Raw genomic sequence first — 23914 nt, 5'->3', positions numbered from 1 at the left:
TGGACATTTTAAAACTTTCAGATTTTAATTACACATAAATAAATATATACAGATTTAGAACAGTTCAGTTTGGCCTGGTTCAAGTTCTGCTCCTTGTGCTTTATTAACTATTATTGTTTGTTTTAGAAACTTGTGTGCTGTTATCTGCAGGTTGTGGAGGTTTAATTAGTCCTGGGTTTAACTTCACCTGCCTTGTCCCCAGCCACGAGGGCAGTGGTTGGGAGGGCTCTCCTTGGGACCTGTTGGCTGGGGGGTTGTTCCTCCCTCGTGCCAAGGCTTGGGGCTCCTCAGCCCATGGGAAAATCCACAGTGAGTCTCAGTTTGAAGCTGTAAACGGAGTCTGAACCTGCTTTAAATCCAAAGCAGTTCTTCTGGCAATTTTCCTTGGCCTGGCGTTAGGGATGGGCTGTAGGTGGGGAAGGTTTCCTGTGTGTTTGCCTCAAAACCAGTGGATAAATCCAGGTGCAGCCAGTGCTCCATCCCCCTGCCCTTGGCTGCTCCTGCTCTGGGTCTTGCACTGACGAGGCTTCTCCTCTTTCCTCTCAGTTTTTCAGCTGAAGCAAATTCCCGGAGCACTTCAGGATTTCACTACGGGTTTTTTTTAAAAACAAAACAAAACAAACTCAAATTGCACATGACTTGTCTTCCTGCATCCACGATTTAAAAAAAAAAAAAAAAAAAAAAAAGGCAAAACCCCAAAGCCATCAGCCTGACTTCCCTCAACCTCACTACGTCCATTAGAGCTGTTTTCTTCTTAAATTCTTTAAATCTCTCTTTTTTTTTTTTTTTTTTTTTTTTTTTTTTCCTTTTCTCTCTTTGCTTCACGAGTTTCCTCCCACGTTCAAACGCAGCAGTTCAGAAAACAGTGCACTGGGGTCTCGTCTCTGCCCGTCCCGGTGCCCGGGGGGAGCTCCCAGCGGGGGGAGGCAGCGCGTTATTTCCGATGCTTCACCTCCTTGTCTGACGCTTTGGAGTCCCCGCTGTGCCCGTTCCCCGTGCTGTTCATGAATATTTTATCCAGCCCCTTGAGGGACTCCACCAGGTAGTTCTGGAAGGCGGTGAGGGCGGCGCAGATGGCCGGGCCCCCAAAGCCGTGGGTTATGAGGCTGAAATGAGTCAAACAGCTCTGGACACCGGGCTCCAGGATCAGCGAGGGGCGGCTGTTCCCCAGCGGCGACCGGTCCTGGGCTATCAGGTCTGCAAACTCCTTGCAAATTTGTCTGAAAGAGAGAGGGTTTGGTCATTAGGTGGCTCATGGAGAGCTGCAGGACACAGAGTCATAGAATCCCAGGATAGTCTGGGTTGGAAGGGACCTTGAAGATCATCCAGTTCTAACCCCTCTGACGTGGACACCTTCCACTAGACCAGGTGGCTCAGAGCTCCATCCAACCTGGCATTAAACATTTCCAGGGATGGAGCAGCCACAACTTCTCTGGGTGTGTCTGGGGGTTCTTTTCATCCTCCCTGCACCAACAGCCACCTCCTCCCCACCAGGATTTTTCAGCTCCAGCCTGTGGAAAGCTCCTGGGTGCAGAGCTGGGCCACTGCCACTGCTCCTGCTTTGAAGGGGCACATGAGGCAGTGCCAAAATGCTCCCCCGTGGTCGTGCTACCCCCTCCCATGGAGGAACAAGCCCTTCAGTCCCTGCAGGCCCTTCACCTTGCTGCTCATCTTCCTGCAGCGTGTGAGCCCCTCTCTTCCCCACAGAAGAGGAAGCTCTGGGGGCCAACACTTGCCCTCCCGGGCTGTGGGCACGGAACACGCGGGTGGCTCGCTGCCAGCTGCACTCACTTGGTGGCCAGCAGCATGTTTTTCCTGGTGTGCAGCTCGGCGGGGTCGGAGTGCTGCCGGCACAGGTACTCTGCCGCCGCCTTGGCCGGGAACTCGGTCTCGCAGACGTACCCGAAGTCCCGAGCCAGGTGAATGGCCTCACCTGTGGGCAGGACAGAGGGACGTCAGCACTGAGCCCACGCCCTGGGCGAGGGGAGAACTTCTGCAGCAGCTTCAGCCTTTTCACTGGGCGGGCTCATTTCTGGTGGGACTGGGGTGCTTCCCTTTGCAGTGACTGCCCAAGAGCTCTCCCCACCTTCAGCTCTTGGTGTAGAAACCACTGTGAGTTTCTCATTCTCCTCTGTGAGGCAATTAGTCCATGTGGGCCAAATGAGCCATTGCCTGCTCTAAACAGCAGCTGGATCCTTCCTTTACTGCCTTTTAAAAGAGCATCAGGAAGGTGCTGGCTTTGGAGCAGAGTGAGGTGAGACTCTGGGCACCTGCTCCGAAAGGAAGAGCAGCAGAGGTGTTTCTCACTTGGGGCCATCCCCTACTGCATCTTTCTCTCCCTTCTTCTTCCCAGATTTCCTGCTTGGCTGTTCCAAACCGAGCAGAAATGGGGGCTGGAGGGTGAAAGAGCGACCTCAGCCCTGTGACCACAGGACAAAGCAGGGCTGTGAGGAAGGGGCAGGAGGAAGGGGGTTACATCCTCCCACAGTGAGCCGGGGCCCTCGGGCTGGACGTGCAGGCAGCGTATCCATCACCCCGTGGAAATGCCCACCCATTGATGGGATTGATCCATCTCCAGTCGTCCCCGTGGAAATAATCAGAGCTGATGGCCATTGATCATGCCCAACACCCAAAATCCAGGTCAGGCAGGCAGAGCTAATTTGACTTGCCCCCCTGCTGCTCACACGTATTAGGCCATCCATCCTAACAGCATTAACCCAGATCCCAGCCCGGCCTGCCTGGATCCTGGAGCTCGGGTAGGGGGAACTGCCCCTGCTTCCCACATAAGGACAGCACTTTCCACTTCAGCTCCTCCTCCAAAGAAGGAGCAAATAAGGTAAACCTACAGAATCAGAACTGCAGTTGTTTGTGTGTCAAAAGACAGTCAGAAAGGAACAACTGCTGGAAAACTGTTACTGGGACGATAAAAGACAGCTGAGTGAGCCTGTGGTCAGAGACAAGGCTGGAGCCAGGATTTATTTCCTCCATGAGTGTGAGTGGCTGCATATCTGAATGTCTTAAAGGCAATTTGGAGGCTGGATTAGGGAGGTGTCAGGGGGAACAGGGCAACCTGGCTTTGGGAAGAGATGTTAAAGCCACACTGAGCCAGAGCCTGGGGAGGAGAGGCTGCAGGAGAGCACTCGGGGGCCATGGTGGGCAAAGCAGCCACAGGAGCCTGTCTGAGGCTCTTTTGAGAACTTAGGGGTGTTTCTGGAGTGCAAATACAGCCCTGCTGCTCCCCTGGGTCCAGGCTGGAGCTGCTCTCATGGAGAAGTTGCTCAAGAGAAGGTGAGTGCTCTGTGTACTCGGTGAGGACTCCAAAGGGAGCTGTTTCTGCCTGGTGCTTCCTGGGTTCCCCAGGAACATCCTCCCCATCGTGTGAGTGGGTCAGTGTAAGAAAAAATACATCATCAGCGTTCAAAGAGAAACTCAGGGGCTCTTTTAAATGGTCAGACATTGGGAAGGCAGAGGGGAGAAAACAAATTAAGCCAAGACAGCAAATGTCCAGGAAAGGGGGTGCCTGGGACAGAGGGGCACAAGCCAGTTCTGTGTGAGGGGTCAGGGAAAGCAGCAGCACCTTCCTCTGGGTGGAACATCCCTGGTACCATCACATGTTCAGGAGGAAATTACATCCACCAAGCACACATGGCACCACTCCTATTTACTATGAGCTGGCAAGCAGGAACCAAAACATCAGCAGCCACCTGAACTCAAACTGTACATTTTTCCTTCCCTCTTTTCTTTCCTTCTTTCTTTTCTTTTCATGGAAATCAGCCTTTCATTCAGCACAAACCAACTGCCCTCGGTAACAACCTCGGCCTAATGAAGCGGGTCATTTAATTTGCCGGCGACAATGGGGATGATTTTCTATTCAGGATCCGCAGGCAGCTGCCTGCCCCGCGCCGGGCACGGACACAATGGATTCCGGAGCTCGGAGGGAGGCGGAGCTGTCATTCCGTTTGTTTGTGTCCCGTGTCCTTTCCTCCCAGGGTGCAGCGGAGACATCATCATTTCCACGGCGCAGAGAAGTAGGAGGGGAGGAAACAACCGAGTGGCTTTGGGCAGGGGCACCTCACACATCCAGGCGGGGATGGAGGCACATTTTCCGTAGCTCGGCCCTTAACGCCGCGCTCCGAGGGCAGGGCGGCTGCTGCACACCTGAGCTCCACCCGAGAGACCTCGGAGCTGTTTGGCATCTCCTTGATGTCTCACTCCCCCCCTGCTGTGCCAGGGAGGAGGGAAGCACTTGGATGAGGGGCATTTCCTCCTTACAGGAGATGAGGAGAAGAGGCACAGAGCCGGGGTGGGGACGGAGCCCTGACAGAGGGGTCAGCGTTGTGTCCGGAGTGGGGGCACGGGGCTGCAGAGCAGCTGTGGAATCTTGGCAGCTTTGCTCAAGCTTTTTGGTTCTCAGTCTCTGTGACCCGACTTTTAGCACCAGCTCACAGAAAAGAGGGGTACCCTGAGCTCCAGCCAGACCCACTCAGCATCCATGGGGGTGCCTTTCCCACGGGCTGTGGCTGGTCCGACAGAAATGGCTGAGTTTTGGAAAACAGACACAGAACCATAGTTTGGGTTGGAATAGACCTTAAACACCATCCAGTTCCAACCCCCTGCCATGGGCAGGGCCACCATGCTTGGACATTGTCTTGGACATTTGCTGTCCTGGTTTAATTTGTGTTCAACCCTCTGCCTTCCCAAGGGTCTGTTCATTTTAAAGGACGTGTGTGTGCTTGGATCAGCATAGAGGCTCACACAGGGCACATTCCCAGGCTCAGCTGGTGGTGACTGCCCCATACTTTAAGCATTCTGGTTTGTGGAAAGCTGGAAATGAAGGGAGTGGAAGTTTTGGCACTCCCACCCTCTGTGGGAGCAGCTCTTACCTTCCACAAGGGATGTCAGCAGGGTGACGTTGGCAGCTTTGCGCCTTCCTGCAGGTAGATTTAATCCAATTTTCTCTAACCTTTCTCTTAAACACCGACCCCCATTTTTTGATTTGGCTCTGAAAAGAGAAAACGAAGGGGGGGGGAAATTCAATGTAATTCATGTTAAAATAACCATGGCCCCAGTTTAAGCTTTGAGGTTTGAAAAGAAAGAAAAAGAAGAAACAGAAATCCTATTCCCCAACGTACCGCACACCAGAATTTCTCCTCTCTGTTTTATCTGAGAGGTAAGAGCTGGTGCTGAGCACAGATCCCAGGGCTCTTGGAGCAGCTCACCTGCGGAGGACCCCGCCGAGGAGAGAGGCGTTGAGACACTCGGGGGGCGAGAGCCTCCTCTGCACCTCCCCGACCGTCACCTTGTACTTGGAGGTGGAGCTGAGGAGGGACAGGCGGCCGGGCACGGAGCAGAACACCTCGTTGGGATTCGTCACCCCTCCAACCAGGCCATCCTTGTTCATTGACAGGCTGGAGATGGTGGTGCCGTTGGCCTTCGAGGGGATGGGCACTGGGAGACAAGGAAGGGAGAGAGAAGGGGAGACTGTGGCTGAGAGAGCCCGGAGCCAGGGACACTGAGCGGTGACTCTGGGCAGCTCTGCAGCCTCCCACACCACGTCCCGCCATCCACAAACAGCAGAACAGCTGCTGGGATGTCTCAGTTAGTTCCCTGTTTTCCTCAATGATGAAACTAAACTAAGTAAAGGTCACAGAAAGGAAGAAGCCTGGATGCTGCTCTTGCCTGCATTCCCACACCTCCCAGCTCGGCTGTAATTAAAGCCAAGGTTTTGGGCTGGTCTCCTGGAAGGCTGAGGACTGTCCACAGTGTCACTGGCTGGACCTGTGAGCAGCTCCCCTCCCTGCCCCCTCTGGGTGCTCCGTGGAGGTGGCTGGCAGGGCGAAGTGTGGCTGGTCCCCCTGTCTGGGGCACCGATCCCCTCCCAGGATCTTGGCTGCATCCCAGCTCTGCCTGGCACACGCTGTGTCCCACCGGGCAGGATCAACCCCCTGAGCCACCACCTCCATTCCCTGCCCCAAATCCAGGAGCTGCTGGGCTGGCTGAGAGCTGTGCTTCCAGCGTGCACCCATGGGAACCAGGGGAGAGAGTCTCTGCCTTCAGCTTTGGGATTAGCCCCACAACCAGCCACAGCCCTGAACTTTCATCATCCCTCCCTTAAAGGAAGCTTGAGAAGATCAAACCAAATTTATCCAGCACAGACTTCCCTTTACTTAATGGGCAAAAGTCAATTAACACGAGGTTAGGCACTGGTGACTGCAGCATTGCATCAGGCCCGTGGCGTCGCACAGGGATGAAGGGGCTCAGTTTTCCCATTTGTCATTCCATAAGAAACGTTCTTAGACGCAATAAACCTTTACAGGTTAAAACTGTGGCTGAGACTTGTGCCAAATCTCTTTGGCTTTCATGTTCTGAAACTAATAACCAATTTAACTTGGGGAACAATACAGGTTTTGAAGGAATCCAAAGATCATTTTGTCCCTGGCATTCTTTGTGGTTCCTCGGGAATGACTGTTCCACAGTCAGATGGTTCCTGCAAGTAACACAGCAGCGAATGCCAGGGTGAGGTGCAGGGTTTATAGAGGAAACACACATGGCCAAAACGAAACAGAAAACCCAGAATTAATAGGGGAGGGTGCAGGACTGGACCTGTGAGGGGGTGCTTACAATCAGCACATTGTAAATCCAGCTCAATGACTTTTAGCGTGGCAACAAAAATCAGCACTTTACATAAAAATGGCTCATGTTTTAAGACTAAAGGATGAATGGAAATGAACTGAAGGACGTGGAGTTTCCTCCCAACATGAAACTTAGACAAAGTCAGGGAGTGAAGGGCGGGATGCACCAGTGCCCTGCTGGAACCAGCAGCTGCAGTGGGTGTTTGCCATGACTGAGGCTGGTTCAGGGATGTTCAGGGAAGAACAAGTACAGGAACATCCCCATGAGACATAGGAAACCAAAACTATTTCCAGGAAGCAGCGACTTCAAAGCTTTCTTCCACAGTCCCAGAACAGGTTAGGTCAGTCTCCAGGGGATCCTTTAGAATCAAAAGTCACAGCGTGGTTTGCAAATACCCAAAGCCCTGCAGGTCCCGGTCCCAGCGTGGGGGTTCTGCTGCAGCAAGGACCACCCCCCAAGCCAGCCCCCCTAGGGGGGAAGGTGTTGCCTGTAGTGTCGTATGAAGGGCTGTGCATAGGTGACCCCCTCTGCCAGGCGTGTTGTACGGGTGTCTCTGTGCATGCCCGTGATCATGCAGGGGCTGTGTTCGAGCTGCATGCGTGGCCAGGGACCTGCACACACCGAGGGATGGCAGAGCCATGCAGGGAGAGGGATTGTGCCTCACCACACACCCGAGGGACACGGCGCGTCTGGGGAGGGGGCAAACCCATCTGGCACCAGTGCGAGTTAACACTGGAGCCCACGGAAAACAGGGCTGGGGAGGGGTTGGGTGCGTCTCTGGTGCATTTGCTGGTCGCCCCACATGGTGGGGAGGCACGGGTGATGCTGATGTGCAGCATGGAGACACCACAACACTTGGCAAACATGGACTGGAGCTTTTAGGGATGGTGCTACTGTGAGAAACAAATCCCCTGGAAAGCTGTGCCCCGGCCCCAGTGCAGTGGGGTCGGCCCCGCTCCAGGCCACGAGCAAACGGGGCCAGGCACTGGCACTGAGCATGGATATTGGCACTGCTCTTCTGCCTCGAGGCCTCAGCCGAGGCCACAGCCCCGTCACTCTGGGCTCGTGCAGTGTGGGACAGGGCACCCATGTCACAGGGAGCTCGTGCCCTCACGGGGCACACGAGGGGTGAGAGAGGGGCAGAGCAGGCGGCAGTGCTGGGAACTGAGCCGGTCCCCAGAGTCCTGTAACAGCTTCATCCATTAGCATTGCCTCAACACAACAAGAATAAACAAAGCCACATTCGCCATTAATTATGAATTATTGTTATTTGGCCTCACCTGCTGCTGTTTGCCTGGTCTGATCTGCAGCTTGTTTGCCCATAAACATGCTGCAGGAGGGAGACAAGCTACCATTAAAGCCTGACAGCTTTGTTTCCTTGGCTTTTGGGGAACCAAAATTGTCTCTTGTCATCTGAGTAAACCAAAAGTCCCCCTCGATCTTCAGTTGCTGCTTTCCCGTTCCCGCAAGCAGCAGGTGATCGGAGCACCTGAGCCAGCCTGCAGACAAGAAGGAAGCATGAGAGCGGGCGGGGGGCTCAGCGCGGCCGACAGCCCCACGCCCCCGGCGCCGACCCCCTGCGCCCTTCCCGGCCGGGCCGGGGGGCTGCAGGCTCCTGACCCCGCCGGTGCTGCTCCCACAGCCTCGTGCCGAGGGGTCACCCCGGCCACGGCGCAGAGAAACGACCCACGGGAGCCAGACGGGGATTTGGTGACGGGGTTTGAGGCACTGAACGGCCCCAAGCACGAGCGGGGGCCCCGCGGGGCAGGGGGGCAGCCGGGCACGGCACGGACCCAAACCCCACGGGGTGCTTTGCAGCTGGGAATAGAAATGTCACATCGTGTCACTGCGCTGGTCACCCCCTCTGAGGTTCTCTGGGATCAGCCATAAGAGACACCCATTTTTGGCGTGGGGGAGGACCTTTCCCACAGGCTCTCACCCTGCTCATCCCCCTGAACCCTGACCATGGGTTTTCAGCAGAAACACATCCCAGAGATGCTCGCTCACACTTTACACAGGTTGACAAGGGAAGGGTGGGATACTGGTGCCCAAACCAGTGCCCCTCCGGCCCTGCCTGATGAGAGGGATGGGGCACACATGGGTCACCCCACCACACCCCAGGAAGGTATAAAGGGCAGGGTACAAACTGGGTTTGGGCTGATTCAGCCAAAGAAAGGGGAAGGAGATGTTAGCCCACCAGCAACTGCTCAGAAAGCCTCTGGGAAGTGGAAGGTCTTTGCCATCTGCACTTATTATTTATTGAGGCTTAGTTGCTTCACTCTGCCCCCCTAAATTTTTTTGCTCTCTTCTTTAGCTGCCAAGTGTTTTTTTCCCTTTGGATGGTTGTTTATTCAGGTTAATCCTGCTACTTCTAATTCAGCAAATCCAGGTGAGCTTGGCTGCAGATCTCACCAACTAAAGCCCCTGTGAAGCACTTTGACCTGCCGAGCTCCTGGATGCAGGTGAGCACTGTGGGGCAGCCACAGCTCAGGGGGGTTGGGTTGGAAACGGAAAACTGATTTTGGAAAAAGGTTATTCTGGCAGACCTCAAAGAGCTTCATGCATTACTAATCCTCAGCCTGGTGCTGGTACAGCACCAGCCACCAAAGCCATAAAATCACTCCTGGCTCGAGCCGGCTCCTTAGTGCAGCTGGGGAAAGCTGAGGCACAGAGCAAGTTAAATGATTTACCAAAGATCAGGTACATGGGCATGATCTGTGTGTGTGTGCAATTCCAGCCTGTGGGGATGCCTCTCTAAGCAATGCAGGCTTTAGCTACTGCCCAAGTGCTGGGAGGGTCTGTGCTGCAGACTGATCAAGCACAGCCTCTGTTTTTATGGCTCCGGGTTTTCTGTTGGTGCTGTGGGGTAGAGCTGTTTGTCACCACATTGTCCTGGCCCGTGGTGCTCTGGGGTTTTGGAGTTGGCTGCTGGGAAGGGCAGTGTGGCAATAGCAGGTGTACAACCCCTTGCTGAGTGTGGGAAGGGAAACAATTCTCACTTCTTCTGTACAACATCCCAGGAATCGTGTCCATCAGGCTCAGCATCTCTCTGCTGCCTTTAACACCCCAAGGTGCCCCTTGCAATGCACCCTGTTTCAGGTGTGTGTTGAGCAGCAGTGGAGAGAGACATGAACTCCCACACCAACCACCTGCCTCAGTGCTCACAGCAGGTACATGTGGCTTTGTCTTCCCTGTGAACCACAGGACTTGTGATCTCCCACCAGAGGTGCCTTTTTTGTGCTGAGTCAGCTCTGGTTTGTCTTTTAAACGTACCCTGGGTGTAACTGGCAGATGATGAAGCTCATACAACTCCATCTGCTGTGGCACAAAAGCCCCTGATACAGAGAGAGAGGGTGATTCCAAACAGTTCTTGGTGCCCAAGAACACCAAAAGCTTCATCCCTTGACTTCCCTGAGCTGGAGGACACTGCTTGCCTGGGATTGTCTCCCTGTGTCTGGCACAGCCAGCATGGAATTGTGTTACAACACAGGGCAGGTCACCACCCCAATTTGGGCTTGACTGTCTCCAGCAACAAATTGGAGATAATAATATAATATAATATAATAATGTCTACCTGGGAGGGATGCTGTGATACCCAATTAAAACTTGCCAAGTGATCTCTGGTGAGAGCTTTCTTCAGGTGAGAATTCCCTGGGTGGCAAATGTAGCCAGGAGGAGCTGGTCCATGGCCTGAGCACAGGATGTGATGTGCTCCTTGGAGCAGCAGACAAGCGTGGAAAGGCAATTCCCATGAACAACACGAGGTCCTGGCACCTCTGGCGATGCTGTGGGTGGGATGGAATGTCACAGCCATGTCTCTGTGAGGGTTTTTCAGGAGACAGCCAGGAGAAAGATTAAAACCACTTCTGAATGGATCCCTTGGCTGTGAATCCTGTGGATGGAGCAAGGAGCCTTGTGCCTTCAAAGTGTTCCAAAAGAAACCACGAAGTTTCTGCCACTTCTGTTCTGGCTTGCAGAGGTGGCTCCCTTGGCTTTTAAGTTCCAGGTCACACAGAAGGAGCAAAACAAACCCATTCTTCAAAGGCTTTTGCCTAGAAAGGCTTGGAGAACTTCGTGCTTTTCCCTGAGGAGTTCCAGCACAGACCAATCCACATCCCTGGACCTCCTTCTTCGCAGGCTCTGGGTTGAGGATGCTCCATGCCCAAGCTCCTGCTCTCCCGCCACCTCCTCATCTGTGTTCACAAAAGTTTGTGGCTGAAATTACCCCTGTGATTCCTGGAAATGGCCACTTTGATATGTAAATATTCAGTGAAAAAGGTGCGTTTGCAGCTCGGGCTCTGCGTGCAGGTGCTGTCGGGAGCTACAGGCGCCGGTGCCAGTGCTCGGGGTTTGGCAGCACAACACCGACCTCTGGGTTTAAGGGAAAAGAAACTTTGCCTACCAAAAAAAAAAAAAAAAAAAAAAAAAGTACTGACTCATTTCCACAGGAGAAATGTGCTGCCTGCTTGCAAAATGATTCGTAAGCAGGAAAATCTGTGGTACTTGGGAATTGAGTTGCTTATCGTGGTGTTATTTGTTCTGTTCCATTTCCAGCTGGAGCTCGGGGTGCTGCGAGGGGAAAAACAAGTCCAGAGGGAACATGCAAATCGCTGCCCGTCTTACAAGTCAGTTTTCTTCTCTCCTCAGATGCATTACAGGTAAATTCTCCTCCTCGGGAAGGCGGAATCCCTGGAATATTGGAGCTTTTGTTGAGACATCCCTTTAAAAATTAGGGTGTGCTACAGCTGAGATTGCATTTTAAAGAGGTATCAGTGAATAGCCCCAGGAGACAACCTGGGATAAAGCAATCGCTCATCTTCAGGCACCGCAGCGCTGTCTCCAGGCCCCCCAAAGCCTCTCAGCCCCCCCGCCCCTCTCCGGGGCCGTGCCCCGGTCAGCTCGGCTGCCTCGGGCATCGCTGCGGGACAGACACCGGAGCCGTTCTGCGCTGCCGGGGGACACCGGCACCCTCCAAATCTGCTGCAGGTGCCGAGGTTTTGCTTCCACGACTCTGCAGCTGCGGTGAGAACAGCCCCAAGCTGTTTGTTCCCTGCGCGGGGGTCCTGCCGCTCTGCCCCCCCTGGGCGGGCAGCGGGGGAAGCTCTGGCTGAGGGATGTTTGTGGGCAGCCCCTGATGGAAGTGCTGCAGAGGTGAGGGATTGCTGTTGTCTTCCAGGAAGAGCTGTCAGTGAGCTCACCTAACCTTCTTTTGAATGTCTCTGATGTAAATTATAAGATGGAGGCACATACATAAAGAATATCGGGATGTGGGGGTGAGCCAGGGGCAGCTGCTCCCGCCATCCCTCTAAAAGCCCTTTTTCGAGGAGGAGGTGCTGCAGAGTTCAGCTGCTCCAATTTCCTGGTGTTTCAGCAGAGAGGTATTTATTGATGGTCCAGGGAAGGAGGTCAGAGCCATCAGCTGTATTTCAAACCCGCACTCTGTAATTATCCTCTCTTCCCAGAGGGGATTATACAGGTATTTTCTTTATCTTGAATGCACAACCTGAACCAAGTCCCCGTGTCAAAGAGCCTCTCTAGGAACCACCGTCATCGGCCTTTTCAAATGGAAGGATGGAAAGAATCTTGGGTTTATCTCTGTGCTTTCCAAATCGCTGAGTCCTGATAGGGAGATGGATCTGGGACCCTCTCAGGAGAACAGGGATACAGCCTCAAACTATTCCCATGAGAAAGCTGATCAGGAGAGGTCCCATGCCTATGCAAAGCTCCCATATTTAACATTTTGTTTCCCATGCAAATCAATTCATCAGGTTGGGAGAGAAATGTGAAGGTGCCATGTGACATTAACTGCATTTTTCTTTCTGTGCCTCTGTTTGACCCAGCCCTGGCCGCGTGTCACTGCAGGTGTCTCCTGGGGAGCTTTGGGAGCTTTTGGGAAGGTTCAGCCTCCCCTGAATCACTGGGTACCATGTCTTGGTTAAGGATGGTCCCTGCACAGTGCATTGTGTCTTGATAGGAATGGCCACCTGATATAATATTAAAATTTACTCAGGCCCCTGTGCTTCTGCAGGGCTGGGAAAAGGATTAGTAAGAGCTTTGCAATGAATAATTTCAGCTAATGCATTTCCCTGCTCTATCATTTAGGAATGACTCGGCCTCAAATGTGCTGCTGTTCAGAAGAGTTGGTCAGTTTTTTGGAAGCTGCTCACAACTAATTCGTGGTGGGTTCCCACACATTTCCCTTCCTTACTTCACTTTGTGGAGTGGGTTCTGCTGTCTGGGGAGCCCCTGATGTTGCAGCCTGAGCAGTAACACCCCATTGGAAAGCACAAAATATCAGTGATTAAAATGTGCCCTTAAACAGTGAAACCCAAGTGTCTGAACCTTCGAAGGGAATGAATGAAAAGGATTTGGATTCTGCTTTTGAATGTCAAAGTGTGTTGGCACCTGTTTTCTGCGCTGTTGGTTAGAAGCTGCCCTGACACAGCGACTTCATTGGAGAAGTCAGTCTGGTATTTCACATTATTTCCCTCCTCCTGACTCTAAATTTTTTTTTCCTGGACCTGCAGCTACACCCTCTCGTATCTACACCAGAAAAACAACTATTTAAATTTCAGTTCAATTACTTAACAACCACTTAAAATTCAGTTCAAATTCTGCTTGTGTAGAATTCACGTTTCACGGCACAAACCACGCGGGTCTCGGGAAGGCAAGAAACAGAAACGGGAGGCTGGAGAGCCCGAGGATTTCAGCCAGAGGAACTGGAAACCCACACAGCTCCGTTGTGACACCAAGGGAAGTTTCCCTGGCTGTGCAGCAGTGAGTGCTCCCAGCCCTGCACACACCATCGTTCTGCCTGTAGCATCAACCACCCCGGGTTTATTCCTTCAGCAGCAAAAAACATTTTGGCACCTGGTCTATGGGATCTTCTGTGTTTAAACAGTTTAATCCACTTTATAGTATCATGCTTGAGAGATTTTCCTCTCTATTCCCTGTAGATGCACCTGAATGTGTGGCTGGGATCTACATAAGCTAAAAGGGGAGAACAAAGCTGTGGTGTCTCGGTGAGTGGCGGCGGATCCCGTGGAAGCCACGGTGATGTTCCTGTCGATTTGTTAAATGTATTTAGATTATTGAAGGGCAAAAGACCCTTCAGCAAAGATTAGACACGAATAATAATTTAAAAAAATTCTTCTCTTCATATAGAGCTCAGTGCCAGGCTGCAGAGCTGGCAGGATTTCGGTCAGGGTCTGACCACAGCAACGTGAATCAGCGGCTGCTCCGGAGCCACCGGCCTGGCCAGGAATCCCTCTGGGGACAGCACTGCTCACCCATTTTCACAGAGAAAATGCTTTTACTTTTCCTTGCTCAGATGCCTTGCGTTTCTAAAACCAGTGTGTTGGTGGGACAAACCCTCTGATGATGGTTTTTCAGTAGCTGCCCCATTTCTTACTAGCTGGGAACTTGTACTTGGAGTCAGCCTGAACACCCTCAGCCAGATCCCCTGCTCACACCTCTCCAGCCCTGGGCTGGTGGCCCTGCTTTCTCCCGTGCATGTGGCCACCTCTGGGCTCCCAGGGAGCCCTGGGGACACGCCATCCCTACACAGGCACCTCACTGGGGACACCACTTGCTCCCTGGGACCTGCCTGACCAGTCTGCAGGGAACAGGGCCTGACCCCATCCCTCGTTCCCTGGCGCCTCAGCACTGGGGTGACTGATGCCAGATAAATGCCTGAGATAGAGGGTGGGGAGACTCAGCCCGGCTGGAATCCCAGGCACGCACAGCAGACACTGTGATGGATTTTTGGGCTGTGGTGGTGGTGAACCTGCTCGCAGGTGGTGATCCTGCTCCTGAGCCGTGACACGCTGTGTTCAGGGATGTTTAACAACAATGTGTACCTTGGGCTCATTTCCAGCAATTCCCTCTCACCTCCTGTTCTTCCCTTTCCCACCGATCCACAGCACTTCACCTCTCACCAACCAGAAGGTGATACCTGGACGTGGCAGAGCTGGGCTTGGGACAGGGCACAGAGACGAGAGCTGAGCACGCAGCAGTTCCAAGCATCGCATCCACATTTGCTAATTAGTTCCTCCATTAAGAATTAAAATAAACAAACAAATGGAAGGACAGTAAGGGTGAGTAATTCCCTGGATCACACAGGAAAGGGTGGGATGGTTTAGTGGTTAGGGTGCTAGTCTAGGACTTCAGAGAACCTCATTTAAGCTCTTCGAATAATTAAGACAGATTGTAAACTTTTTTTTCCTGAGATCATATATCTTGGAATATTACTAAACTGAGAGCAATGGTCTGTGTTTGCCTCTGCTCTGCTGCAGGTTTGGTGTGACCCTGGGCTGGAGGGACATGGGTGGGTCCCTGTGGGTCTTGCCTGTGTCTGTGCTGCAGTGGGTGGGTGGCCTGTGGGACCCCACAGAGGCAGGTGCTTGTGGGGTGGCACAATCTACAAAAGTAAGATCTTGGCACCACCTCCTTTGCAGGGACAAACACCACAGGGTGTCCCCTGGCTGAGGCTGCCCCATTGCCAGCCCACAGGTGAAAGAAGTAGCTCCTATGGGAGTCAGGGTGGTGACAGTGGCCACTGAGCTGCAAAAATACCTCACACACAAAAAATACCTCCTCAAAATGGAGGGGGAGATGCTCCAGAGCCAGCCCAGCGTGTCTGTAGTACTCTCTTGCTGCTGTCCATGGAGAAGTCTCCCCTGGAGTCCAACTCCTGGAGCAGAGGTGCTGCTGTTTTGACTCACGCCACACGCCAAAAAGCAACCCAAGCTGGCTTTTCTGAACCTACCCTTTAAGAGCTGCTCTTTATTTCTAACAAAGAAAAAAATTCATTTAAAAACATCTAATTAAACAGTAAGTCATGACAAGGTACATGAAACTTGGAGATAACACATGCCTGGGAGGCACTGGGGAGGTTGAGACAAAGCCCAGCGCCTTCACCGGTACCCGCGTGTGTTATCTCACATGAACACACACCTGGGCTTATCCTGGTGCAATTATAGGACATTAAAAATATAATTTTAATGGAGGAATGGTGATCTGGATGCAGTTCAGAGTAAAAAACTTTCTTTCAAGTCCCTCTGTTTGATTAGTAGGTGTTCCTGCCGTGTGCGCACGAGGGGGAAGCGCCGGCATCGGGAGGTGGGACCGTGTTTGGAGGAACGCTGCTCTATCTCCCGGTGTGTGTGAGGGCTTGTCAAAACTTTAAAGCATTTGTGAGCAGTGCTAAGGCAGCAAAGCTACCAGTCAAGACCCGGCTTGTCCCGGGTGAGCCCCTTTTCCCACTCAGGCAAACTTCCACCGCAGATGAAGCTGCAGAGAGCAGGGAGAGCTCCTGGCTGAGCCCAGCACCCTGCAGCTGACTGGAGGCCAAGTGCCTCCACCCACAGCCCTGGACAGTCCTTTCCAAGCCCTGTCTTTGCAGCCCCAGGTGTTTTACAGGATGACTTCATTTATTACCTTGCTCATCACAGGAAATGATGTTTATCTAATCTACCACTCTTTCAGGATTTTTTTTTTTTCTCTGCCACATCTGGTTTCTTACATTTCTTACAGCTCAGTTCCTCCCTGCACCGAAACAAAGGAGAAATGGCACCTCTGCCACCACACCAGTGCCCTGGTCCCACCAGCACACGGAGCCCATGGGGAGACTTTGCATCAAAACCTGGAGCTCGCGTGCGGTGGCGAGTGGATCTAAGGATTTCGGTCTTAATCTCCCTCCTCTGCCGCATTCCTTAGTAGTGACAGCTACTTCTTGCAATATTCTTGACTGTGGGCTCTGAGGCACAGCTTTCCATCCGTCTGTCCAGCATCCAGCCAAACAGGTCCACATTCCTGAGCAGAAACAGCTAGCACTGCCACTCGGAGCAGCTCGAAAGCCTCGGGTGGAAATCGGAACGATTTCCACAAACATGAGGGAGAGCGGCAGCGGCCAGACCCATAAACACAGGGGACAGGGGCAGGACCAGACCCACAAACACAGGGCACAGGGGCAGGACCAGACCCACAAACACAGGGGACAGGGGTAGGACCAGACCCACAAACACAGGGCACAGGGGCAGGACCAGACCCACAAACACAGGGCACAGGTGTAGGACCAGACCCACAAACACAGGGGACAGGGGTAGGACCAGACCCACAAACACAGGGGACAGGGGTAGGACCAGACCCACAAACACAGGCACAGGGGCAGGACCAGGTCCTGCTGCCCCACCATGAAGCCTGGGGATGAGTGCCGTGCGTGCCAGGGTGCCAGCGTGAGCCCACGCTGGTTCCACCCTGCTCTGTCTCTACTCCAGGTTGTAAAATGCCACAGCCAAAACTCGTGCCCGCGAGCGGGTGCTCAGGCCCCCGTGGCTCACCCCTCTCCCGCTGCCACAGGGCCCTGGTTCTCTCTGACCCACCACTGGCAGGACCCCCGGCTGCTCCTGCACCCCAGCGTGTCTCCGGGTGCCAGGGAAAGAGATTTATATTTTTCTTTGTAATAAAAAGGCTCTCTGAGAAGCTTTCTGCTGATCCCGAAAGGATGTGAAAGCAATAAAACCCCTCCTTATTTTACAACCAAGCTGCAGGATTTTTTGCTGCTGAGTGCAGGGGCCTAACGCTTGATTTCATAACCAGAAAGTCACGCTCTCCTCGCCCAGCTGAGGGAAGGACCCGCACCAGGAGCTCGGGGCTCTTTGGGCCTCCAATTTTATGTCTGGGGGGTCTCACAGCTGGACCTCAGTAGCTGACCTGGGCAACTAAACACCAGGGAAGCAGGTGAATGGAGTAGAAAATGCCTGAGCTGCCGTAACCTAAAGCAGCCAGAGCCCTGGACTAAACTTTTTCAGAGTTAATTTTAATGTTTTCAAGTCAAATATCTCCCTGGTCTTATAAAAACTCTTGGGAGGAAAAAATAAATTAATACTAACAGTAATAATAAAACCACACAAACGAAACAACAACAACAACAACAAAAGGACACAAATACTTCTGAAATACTTTTGGAAAAGAGGGAGAACAAACAAACGTAGGTACGAGATATTCATAAAGGCTCTGCTGCCCTATCCAAGATTTTATCCATTTAATTCTCGAGCTAGATCTAGCCCCTATTTGTCGCGACAGCACGGGCAGAACTCATCCTCCATTTTTCTGTCGCATCTCTCCCCGCTCCAAGCGAATTCCCGGCTCTGCCTCCCTCGCACACCTCACCCCGCAACCGACCCGGACACCGCACATCACCCTTCACCCCAGGGGACGTCCACGGGGATAACGAAACGGAGCCGGTCCCGAGGGCAAGGGTGGAAATGGAGCTTTGAGCGCCTGTTTCCAGCCGGGATCTGCCTCCCCGGGCTGTCCCCGCCGCCGGGACCCGGCTCTGGGCGCTGCTCAGTCACTGCCGGGGCTGCGGGTCGGGGACCCCGGGGGGAGTCCCCGAGCCCGTGGTGGGGCGAATATCCCTTGTTCTCTCCCCACGCTGCTTCCTAAAGTCCGGGTTACCTGCAGCCAGGAGCGCTCGGGAAAACACCCCGGCGGGGGGGGGCTGTCAGCGCACCGCGTCTCTGAGATCCCCACAAAATCCCTGGAATTATATTAACGGCTGGAACCGTGGAAGTTTATTTAAGAAAGAAAAGGGGGGAAAAGAGACGCGCAGCCAGGGATGCTCCCGCAACACGCTCCGAGGCTCCGGGCGGGTCCTTCCCCACCCGCGGCGGGGCCCGTCGGTGCGGGGGGACACCGGCAGGGACCCTCCGTGAGGGGACGGTCCTGGAGCCCCGGGATACGGGACGGGAGCGGCTGCGGGGGCAGCGCGGGGCTGCGGCCGCTTCCCTCCCGTCCCGGGCTGTTCCTGACTAAACTCGCCTATAAGGACGGGAGTTGAAGGGGGATTTGGGGATTTGGGGAAGGTGATTAATATTTTGTTGAACCAGGACAACAGTATCTCGGCAACTAATTACGGAGAGATGTATCTGTTTTCACAGGCACAGATTTCTATCAGGTTTCTGTCCGACGGCCGTTCCGTCAGGAATTCCAGGATTAATCGGTATTTGAGATCTCGACGCGATTTAGGACAAAACTGCGCTTTTTAGGGTTTACCCTCACTCCTTGCAGAGAGGAGGTCCCCGAGTCTCGCTGCCCACCCGCCCTCTCCTGCACAGCCCAGGACTCTCCGATGGTTTTAATTTAATTGTATTTTTTCCTGGGGTGTCATTCACCCGCGGGGCCCCGGGCTCGGCCCCGTTGGGGCTCCAGGACAGAGCTCAAAGCCGGAAGAGCCAGAGGAGTAAGAACGACCACGTACTGTATATTTTAAAAAATTAAATAAAGCCGAAAATAAAGGAATTTGTTCCCCAGGCTGAGCAGAGAGCAGCGGCGTTTGATCGGGCATTCCCAGCTGCAGCTTCTATAATTCCTCAGCTTTCTTGTGAGCCGAACTCGCCGGTTTTGGGATTTCCAGGGGTAGGGAAGGAGAGCGGCCACCGAAATACGGGCGAACGAGGACTGGAGCCCTGGAGCGGTGCCGGGACAGAGCCCACGGTGCTGCCGCTGCCCCGAGGAACCCCCGGTGCCTCCGTCCCGCCCCTCCCGGGGTAATCGCTCGCGTCCCCCTGCAAACACCCGCCTGGCTTTGGATTTATCTATTTCTCCGGCTTCGCGCTCCAAACACAGCAAAAGTAATAGAAAAAAAATAATTTAAAAACCGCCAAACAAAACGACAACAGTAAAAATAATTTTAAAGGGGAAAAAATAAGGAAGGGGGAAATATACATATTAAAAAAAAAAAAGGAAGAAAGAAAAAAACCAAACGAGAACCGGCGTGAGAAGAGCAACTGTCCGTGGGCACGGGGGATGCGGGCGACCTGCTCCCACCGTGCCCGCCTTCATCCAGGGATATTTAAATTTTATTTTTCCTTTTTTTTTTTTCCTTCTTTCCAAGACTACAGGACTGGAGAATCCCTAGGCACAAACCTGGCGCTAAACAACAACAAATCCCCTCGACAGGAGAAGAAAAATTCTAACTAATGGCGCGTTTGGAAAAAGGAGGGGAAAACCCCAACAAACCACTGTAACTCCAACCGAACTTCCAGACAAATATTGGCACTGCGGGGTGTTTCCCGAGGGCTCCTGGGTGCTGCTGCCCGGCCCAGGCCGTGGAGGAGCGGCCGCTCCCGGCCCACGCACCCCGCAGCTCGTCGCGAGCGTTCCTCTCTCCCGGGGGTTTGATGAAACGCCTCTCCTGCGTTCTGATTAAAGCTCAATTAATGCGGGTCATTAATGCCCCGCTGGCAGACGCGTGTTCCTAGAACAGCCATTTCCAGGGAAAAGGGGCTGCGGCGAAGCGGGAGCGCCGCTCCCCCCGTGAAACGATCGGTGGCGGCGGGGGAAGAGTCGCACGATTGGGATATTTTTCCCGGGTCGCCGAGGCCGGGCAGTCACCGGGGGTTCGGCTGCGGCCGGGACCGGCACCGGGACTGCGGGGCTGCGGCCCCCGCCGGGCCCGCGTTACCGGACCCGGCCCGGCGGCGGCGATTCAACGCGTCCTTCCCATCCCCACATTTCTGTAAAAAATCGCGGGGAGAAGCCAAGAGCAGCGCTGGAATATTCCATAGGAGGGGTCGCCCCGAGCACCGCACGGATCGCTCCCGGCCCAGACCCCGTTCCCGCAACACCCCGGCGGAGGGTTCAGTACAAAAATATTTTAGGGAGTTGAGCTGTTCTACCCACGGGTTGGCTGGGAAGCGGAGGGGCCGCTCAGCGTGCGGGGGAGAACTGTAGATGGGAGACCCCGAAGGCCATGCGGGCCCCCTGCCCCAGTCCCGCTGGTCCCGGAGGGAGAAGCTGTTCCCCCCGCCGGTCCCAGAGGGAAGCCCCGTTTCTGGAGTTGCAGACGGGGGGGTCTCCGTAGGCCTGGCTTTGCCGAGGTGGGGGGCGACCGCCTGGGGGGCTGCGGGACGCTCCCGTCTACAGGGACGGGCAGCACCGGCCCCCACGGCTGCACCACCTCCTCGCCCCCGTTAAACGCGTCTTTCCCCCAGCAGAAGCCCCGCCGAACGGGCCCGATCCCCGCGGCCCGGGGCTGTGCGAAGCGGTGCGCGGCCCGCGCTGCCTCCCCCGCCGCCGGGCGCGGGGCTGCGGCCGAGGGTGGCGGGACCGGGAGCTGCTCCAAGCCCCGCCAGGGCATCCCCGGGGCTTCCCGTGCAAACCGTCAGCGGCCGCCGGCGGGGAGGGCCCCGGGGCTCCGCGACAACCGGATCCGCCCGTCCGGGTCCCTCCGCCCCCGGTACCGCGAAGGAGCGGCGGCCGCGGTACCGCCCCGGGGAGCGCCGCGGGCCGGGGGCGGGTGGGCGCGCTGGCCCGCCGGGACCCGCCGCTTTCGTTTCAGTCTCGCCGGGAACGGCAGCGAGTCCTTCCCGACGGGCGGGGGGCGGCCTGGCGGGACGGCGGTCACGGGGGGAACCCGACGCGGGGGAGCCCCGAGGGCAGGAACGGGCGCGGAGCCTGGCCCGGTGGCTCGTCCCGCGGAGCCGCCGCGGTCTTACCTTTCTTGATCACGGACTGATCGAGAAGGTTCATCCCGCCGTCGTCCACGGCCTGAAAGCACCGAGGAAAGAGCCGTCAGCCGGCGGCTCCCGGGGCGGGCGGGCACCGGGACAGTGCGGCCTCGGCCCGGTGCTCTCGCTGCCCCCGGCCAGGAGGAATCGTCGTGGTACGAACGAGCCCCGGTAACGGGGATGCCAGCTTGGCGGCCCTGCTTGCCCGGGGGTACGGACGCCGCGGGGCTCGACCTGTCCCGGCCGGGAGCCCCCGGGCACACAGGCGGTGGGATCGGTCGTTCCCCCCCCAGCCCCCGGGCACCCTCCCGGCGCTCCCGCCGTCCCCCCGTACCTGGATATCCTCGATGCCGTGGTGGCCGAGGCCGTGGAGGCCCAGCGGGCCGTCGGCGAGGCCGTGGCTGCCGTCGGGCAGCCCGTGGAGCAGACGGGGCACGGCGGGATACTCGCGGCGGGGGTCGAGCCCCAGGGCTCGGTGGGTCTGCGAGAGTAGCCCCGGCTCGTCCTGCCGGCCGCGCTGGGGGGGCCAGGCCGGCTGCTGGTGCTGGTGCAGCGGGCTGAGCGCCGCGTACGGGTCCGCCAGGTGCGGGTAGCCGGGCTCCTGGCCCTGCGGGTAGGGCAGCGGCGGCTGCGGGTACGGCGGGGGGAAGTAGGGCGGCTGGAAGTCGGCGGCGGGCGTGTGGCAGAGCGGCGGCGCCGAACCGTAGGGCGCCTGGTTGAGCGAGGGCAGCTGCGGCAGGCGGGCCCCGGCCGGCGCCCCGGGTAGCCCCTCGGTGCGGTCCTGCGGCGGCGGAGACAGCGGCGGTGAGGCGAGGTGAGCACGGACCCCCGACCCCCCGTCCCATCCCAGCCCGTCCCGTCCCGTCCCGCCCAGCCCGCGCCCGTCCCGCACTCACCATGCCCGGGTAGCTGTGCACAAGCATCGGTGCGGGCCCGCGGCGAGCCCCGGGCGGGCCGGGCCCCGGGGGTGCCCCCGTCTCCGCCCCTCTATCCCGCCGAAGCGACGTCTCCCATCGCCCGCCCGCTCCTCTGCGCCGGTCCCGACTCCATGCACGCCAGTTATAGCGGCGGGGGCGCGCCCGCCGCCCCGGGAGCGCGCGTCAGAGCGCGGGGACGGGGACGCGCCGCCCGCTCCCGCGGGGCCCCGACGGCTCCCGACAGCGGGACGGCGGCGGGACGCGGCCGGGGCGGGGGGCGAGGGGCGCCCGCCGCCCCCTGGGAGCGCAGCCGGTGCTACCCCCGCGCCGTCGGGCGGCCCCGCTCCCCGCACCGCTCCCGCGCCGCGCGGTACCGCACACCCTTCCCCCGATGCCACCCCCGGGCCCCCCGCCCCGGGCCGCGCCGACTGAGAGCCCTGTCCCGGAGAGCCCCAGGCCGCCCCAGGACCGAGCCCCCAGGGTCGGGAGAGTCCGGGGGTGCGGGCGGGGTGTGGGGCGGTGGCGATGCTCTACGGTTTGACTTTATTAGCCCGAGCCGGGAGCAGGGCCCCGGCCGGGAGCGCACCGATGGCCCCGGCGGCAGCTGAGACCTCCCCCGACGAGGAGAGAGAGCCGCAGCCCGGACTGGGGAGAGAGAGAAGTGTCTGGGGGTGCTCCGGGCCTGGCTCCCTACCCGAGGGCGGGCACCGGCTGCGACAGAGCCAGGGGAAACCGGGGAGCACCGACGGGCAGCGTTCCTGCCTCCCCGCCCTCCACCATCCCTCCCTCCTCCTCTCCATCCCTCCCTCGCTTTTGGGCCCTCCCTCCGGGGCAGGGCAGGGCGAGGCGGGCCCGCAGCATCGGGTCCCTGCTCGCGGCACTGGGCACGGAGCACCGGCGGGGCGAACCGGGGGGACGAGGAGGCCCCGCAGCGGCACAGAGTGACCCCAATGACAACCTATTCCCCCCGCCATATTACGCCCACGCAGGCGTGTCCCCACGGCCCCACGGCGGGGCGGTGGTGCCCCGCACGGCCCTGCGCGGGGATGCCCACCCGCACGGGCACACTCGCCCACTCTCACACCCCGACACACACTCGCGGCGCTCGGACACCCACGGTCACAGCTCCCCGCAGCCCACGGGCGCCGTGGCCGGGCTGTGGGGTGGCGGGTCCCCGCGGTCTCACCGTGCCACCCGCGGGGCGCCCGTGGCTGGGCGGGAGGTTCCACTGGCAGCGGGTTTTGGGTGAAGCAGAGCACAAACCCTTCACCCGCAGCTGTAACACGCTGTGCCGTGTGATCGACATCAACAAACACAACCCCACACTGCAGTTAATTTAATTCCACTCTTCCCGCCCCGAGCTACAGCTCCCTTCATTTTCATTTTTCCTCTGAATTCCCACAACTCAGACCTCTTTGATTTCCAGGTTTAATTAACAATGCTCATTAAATGAATTTTTATTCATTTCTTTTAATATTACCCTGCCACCTGTCTTTAGGAGGCAAGAGCTGATCGTTTATTCTAATTTATTTCTGTTAAAGATGGCATTTAAGGGAGGGAGGAGGGATGTGCAGAGGTGTAGAGGGTTGATCCATTCAAATCTCTTCATCCCCCTCAAATGCTCTTCAAGGACGCTGCTCCTGGAAGTTCTGTATTTATTTTCCACCAGATCCGTTTCATTTGCTAGGAAAAATTGGATTGGATATGCTGTATTTTGCAGTTATGTTCCAGTTCATTCTTAACATCCCTCACTCATCTAGTCCGTATAATGCTGAGTCTTTATTCATCTGAAAGAGGTGAAACTGTGCAAAATCCAGGCGGGAAGGGCTGTGAGCCGACCTTTGTGGGACC

At 56.3% G+C, this 23914-nt stretch overlaps 1 protein-coding gene across 2 annotated transcripts; it reads right to left on the bottom strand.

Moving 5' to 3' along the window:
• Nucleotides 1–810: 810 nt before the first annotated feature.
• Nucleotides 811–22125, bottom strand: TFAP2E (transcription factor AP-2 epsilon). Of its 2 annotated transcripts, XM_039381585.1 has the most exons (8): nt 22043–22125; nt 21481–21927; nt 21135–21186; nt 7914–8132; nt 5220–5448; nt 4884–5002; nt 1792–1933; nt 811–1220 (listed from the first exon to the last, which is right to left on the bottom strand). In XM_039381585.1, exons 1-8 carry the CDS (start codon nt 22067–22069, stop codon nt 935–937), a joined length of 1521 nt encoding a protein of 506 aa, XP_039237519.1. In that variant the 5' UTR covers nt 22070–22125; the 3' UTR covers nt 811–934. The 2 variants fall into 2 exon arrangements, with proteins under 2 accessions (XP_039237519.1, XP_027575155.1); XM_027719354.2 differs by lacking the exon at nt 7914–8132.
• Between the last annotated feature and the right edge of the window lie 1789 nt (nt 22126–23914).

The sequence above is a fragment of the Pipra filicauda genome, unplaced genomic scaffold, assembly GCF_003945595.2.
Source record: "Pipra filicauda isolate LSUMZ 115617 unplaced genomic scaffold, ASM394559v2 scaffold232_size1229904_pilon, whole genome shotgun sequence".
Lineage (NCBI taxonomy): Eukaryota > Metazoa > Chordata > Aves > Passeriformes > Pipridae > Pipra > Pipra filicauda.
This window is presented reverse-complemented; position numbering and strand designations above follow the sequence as displayed.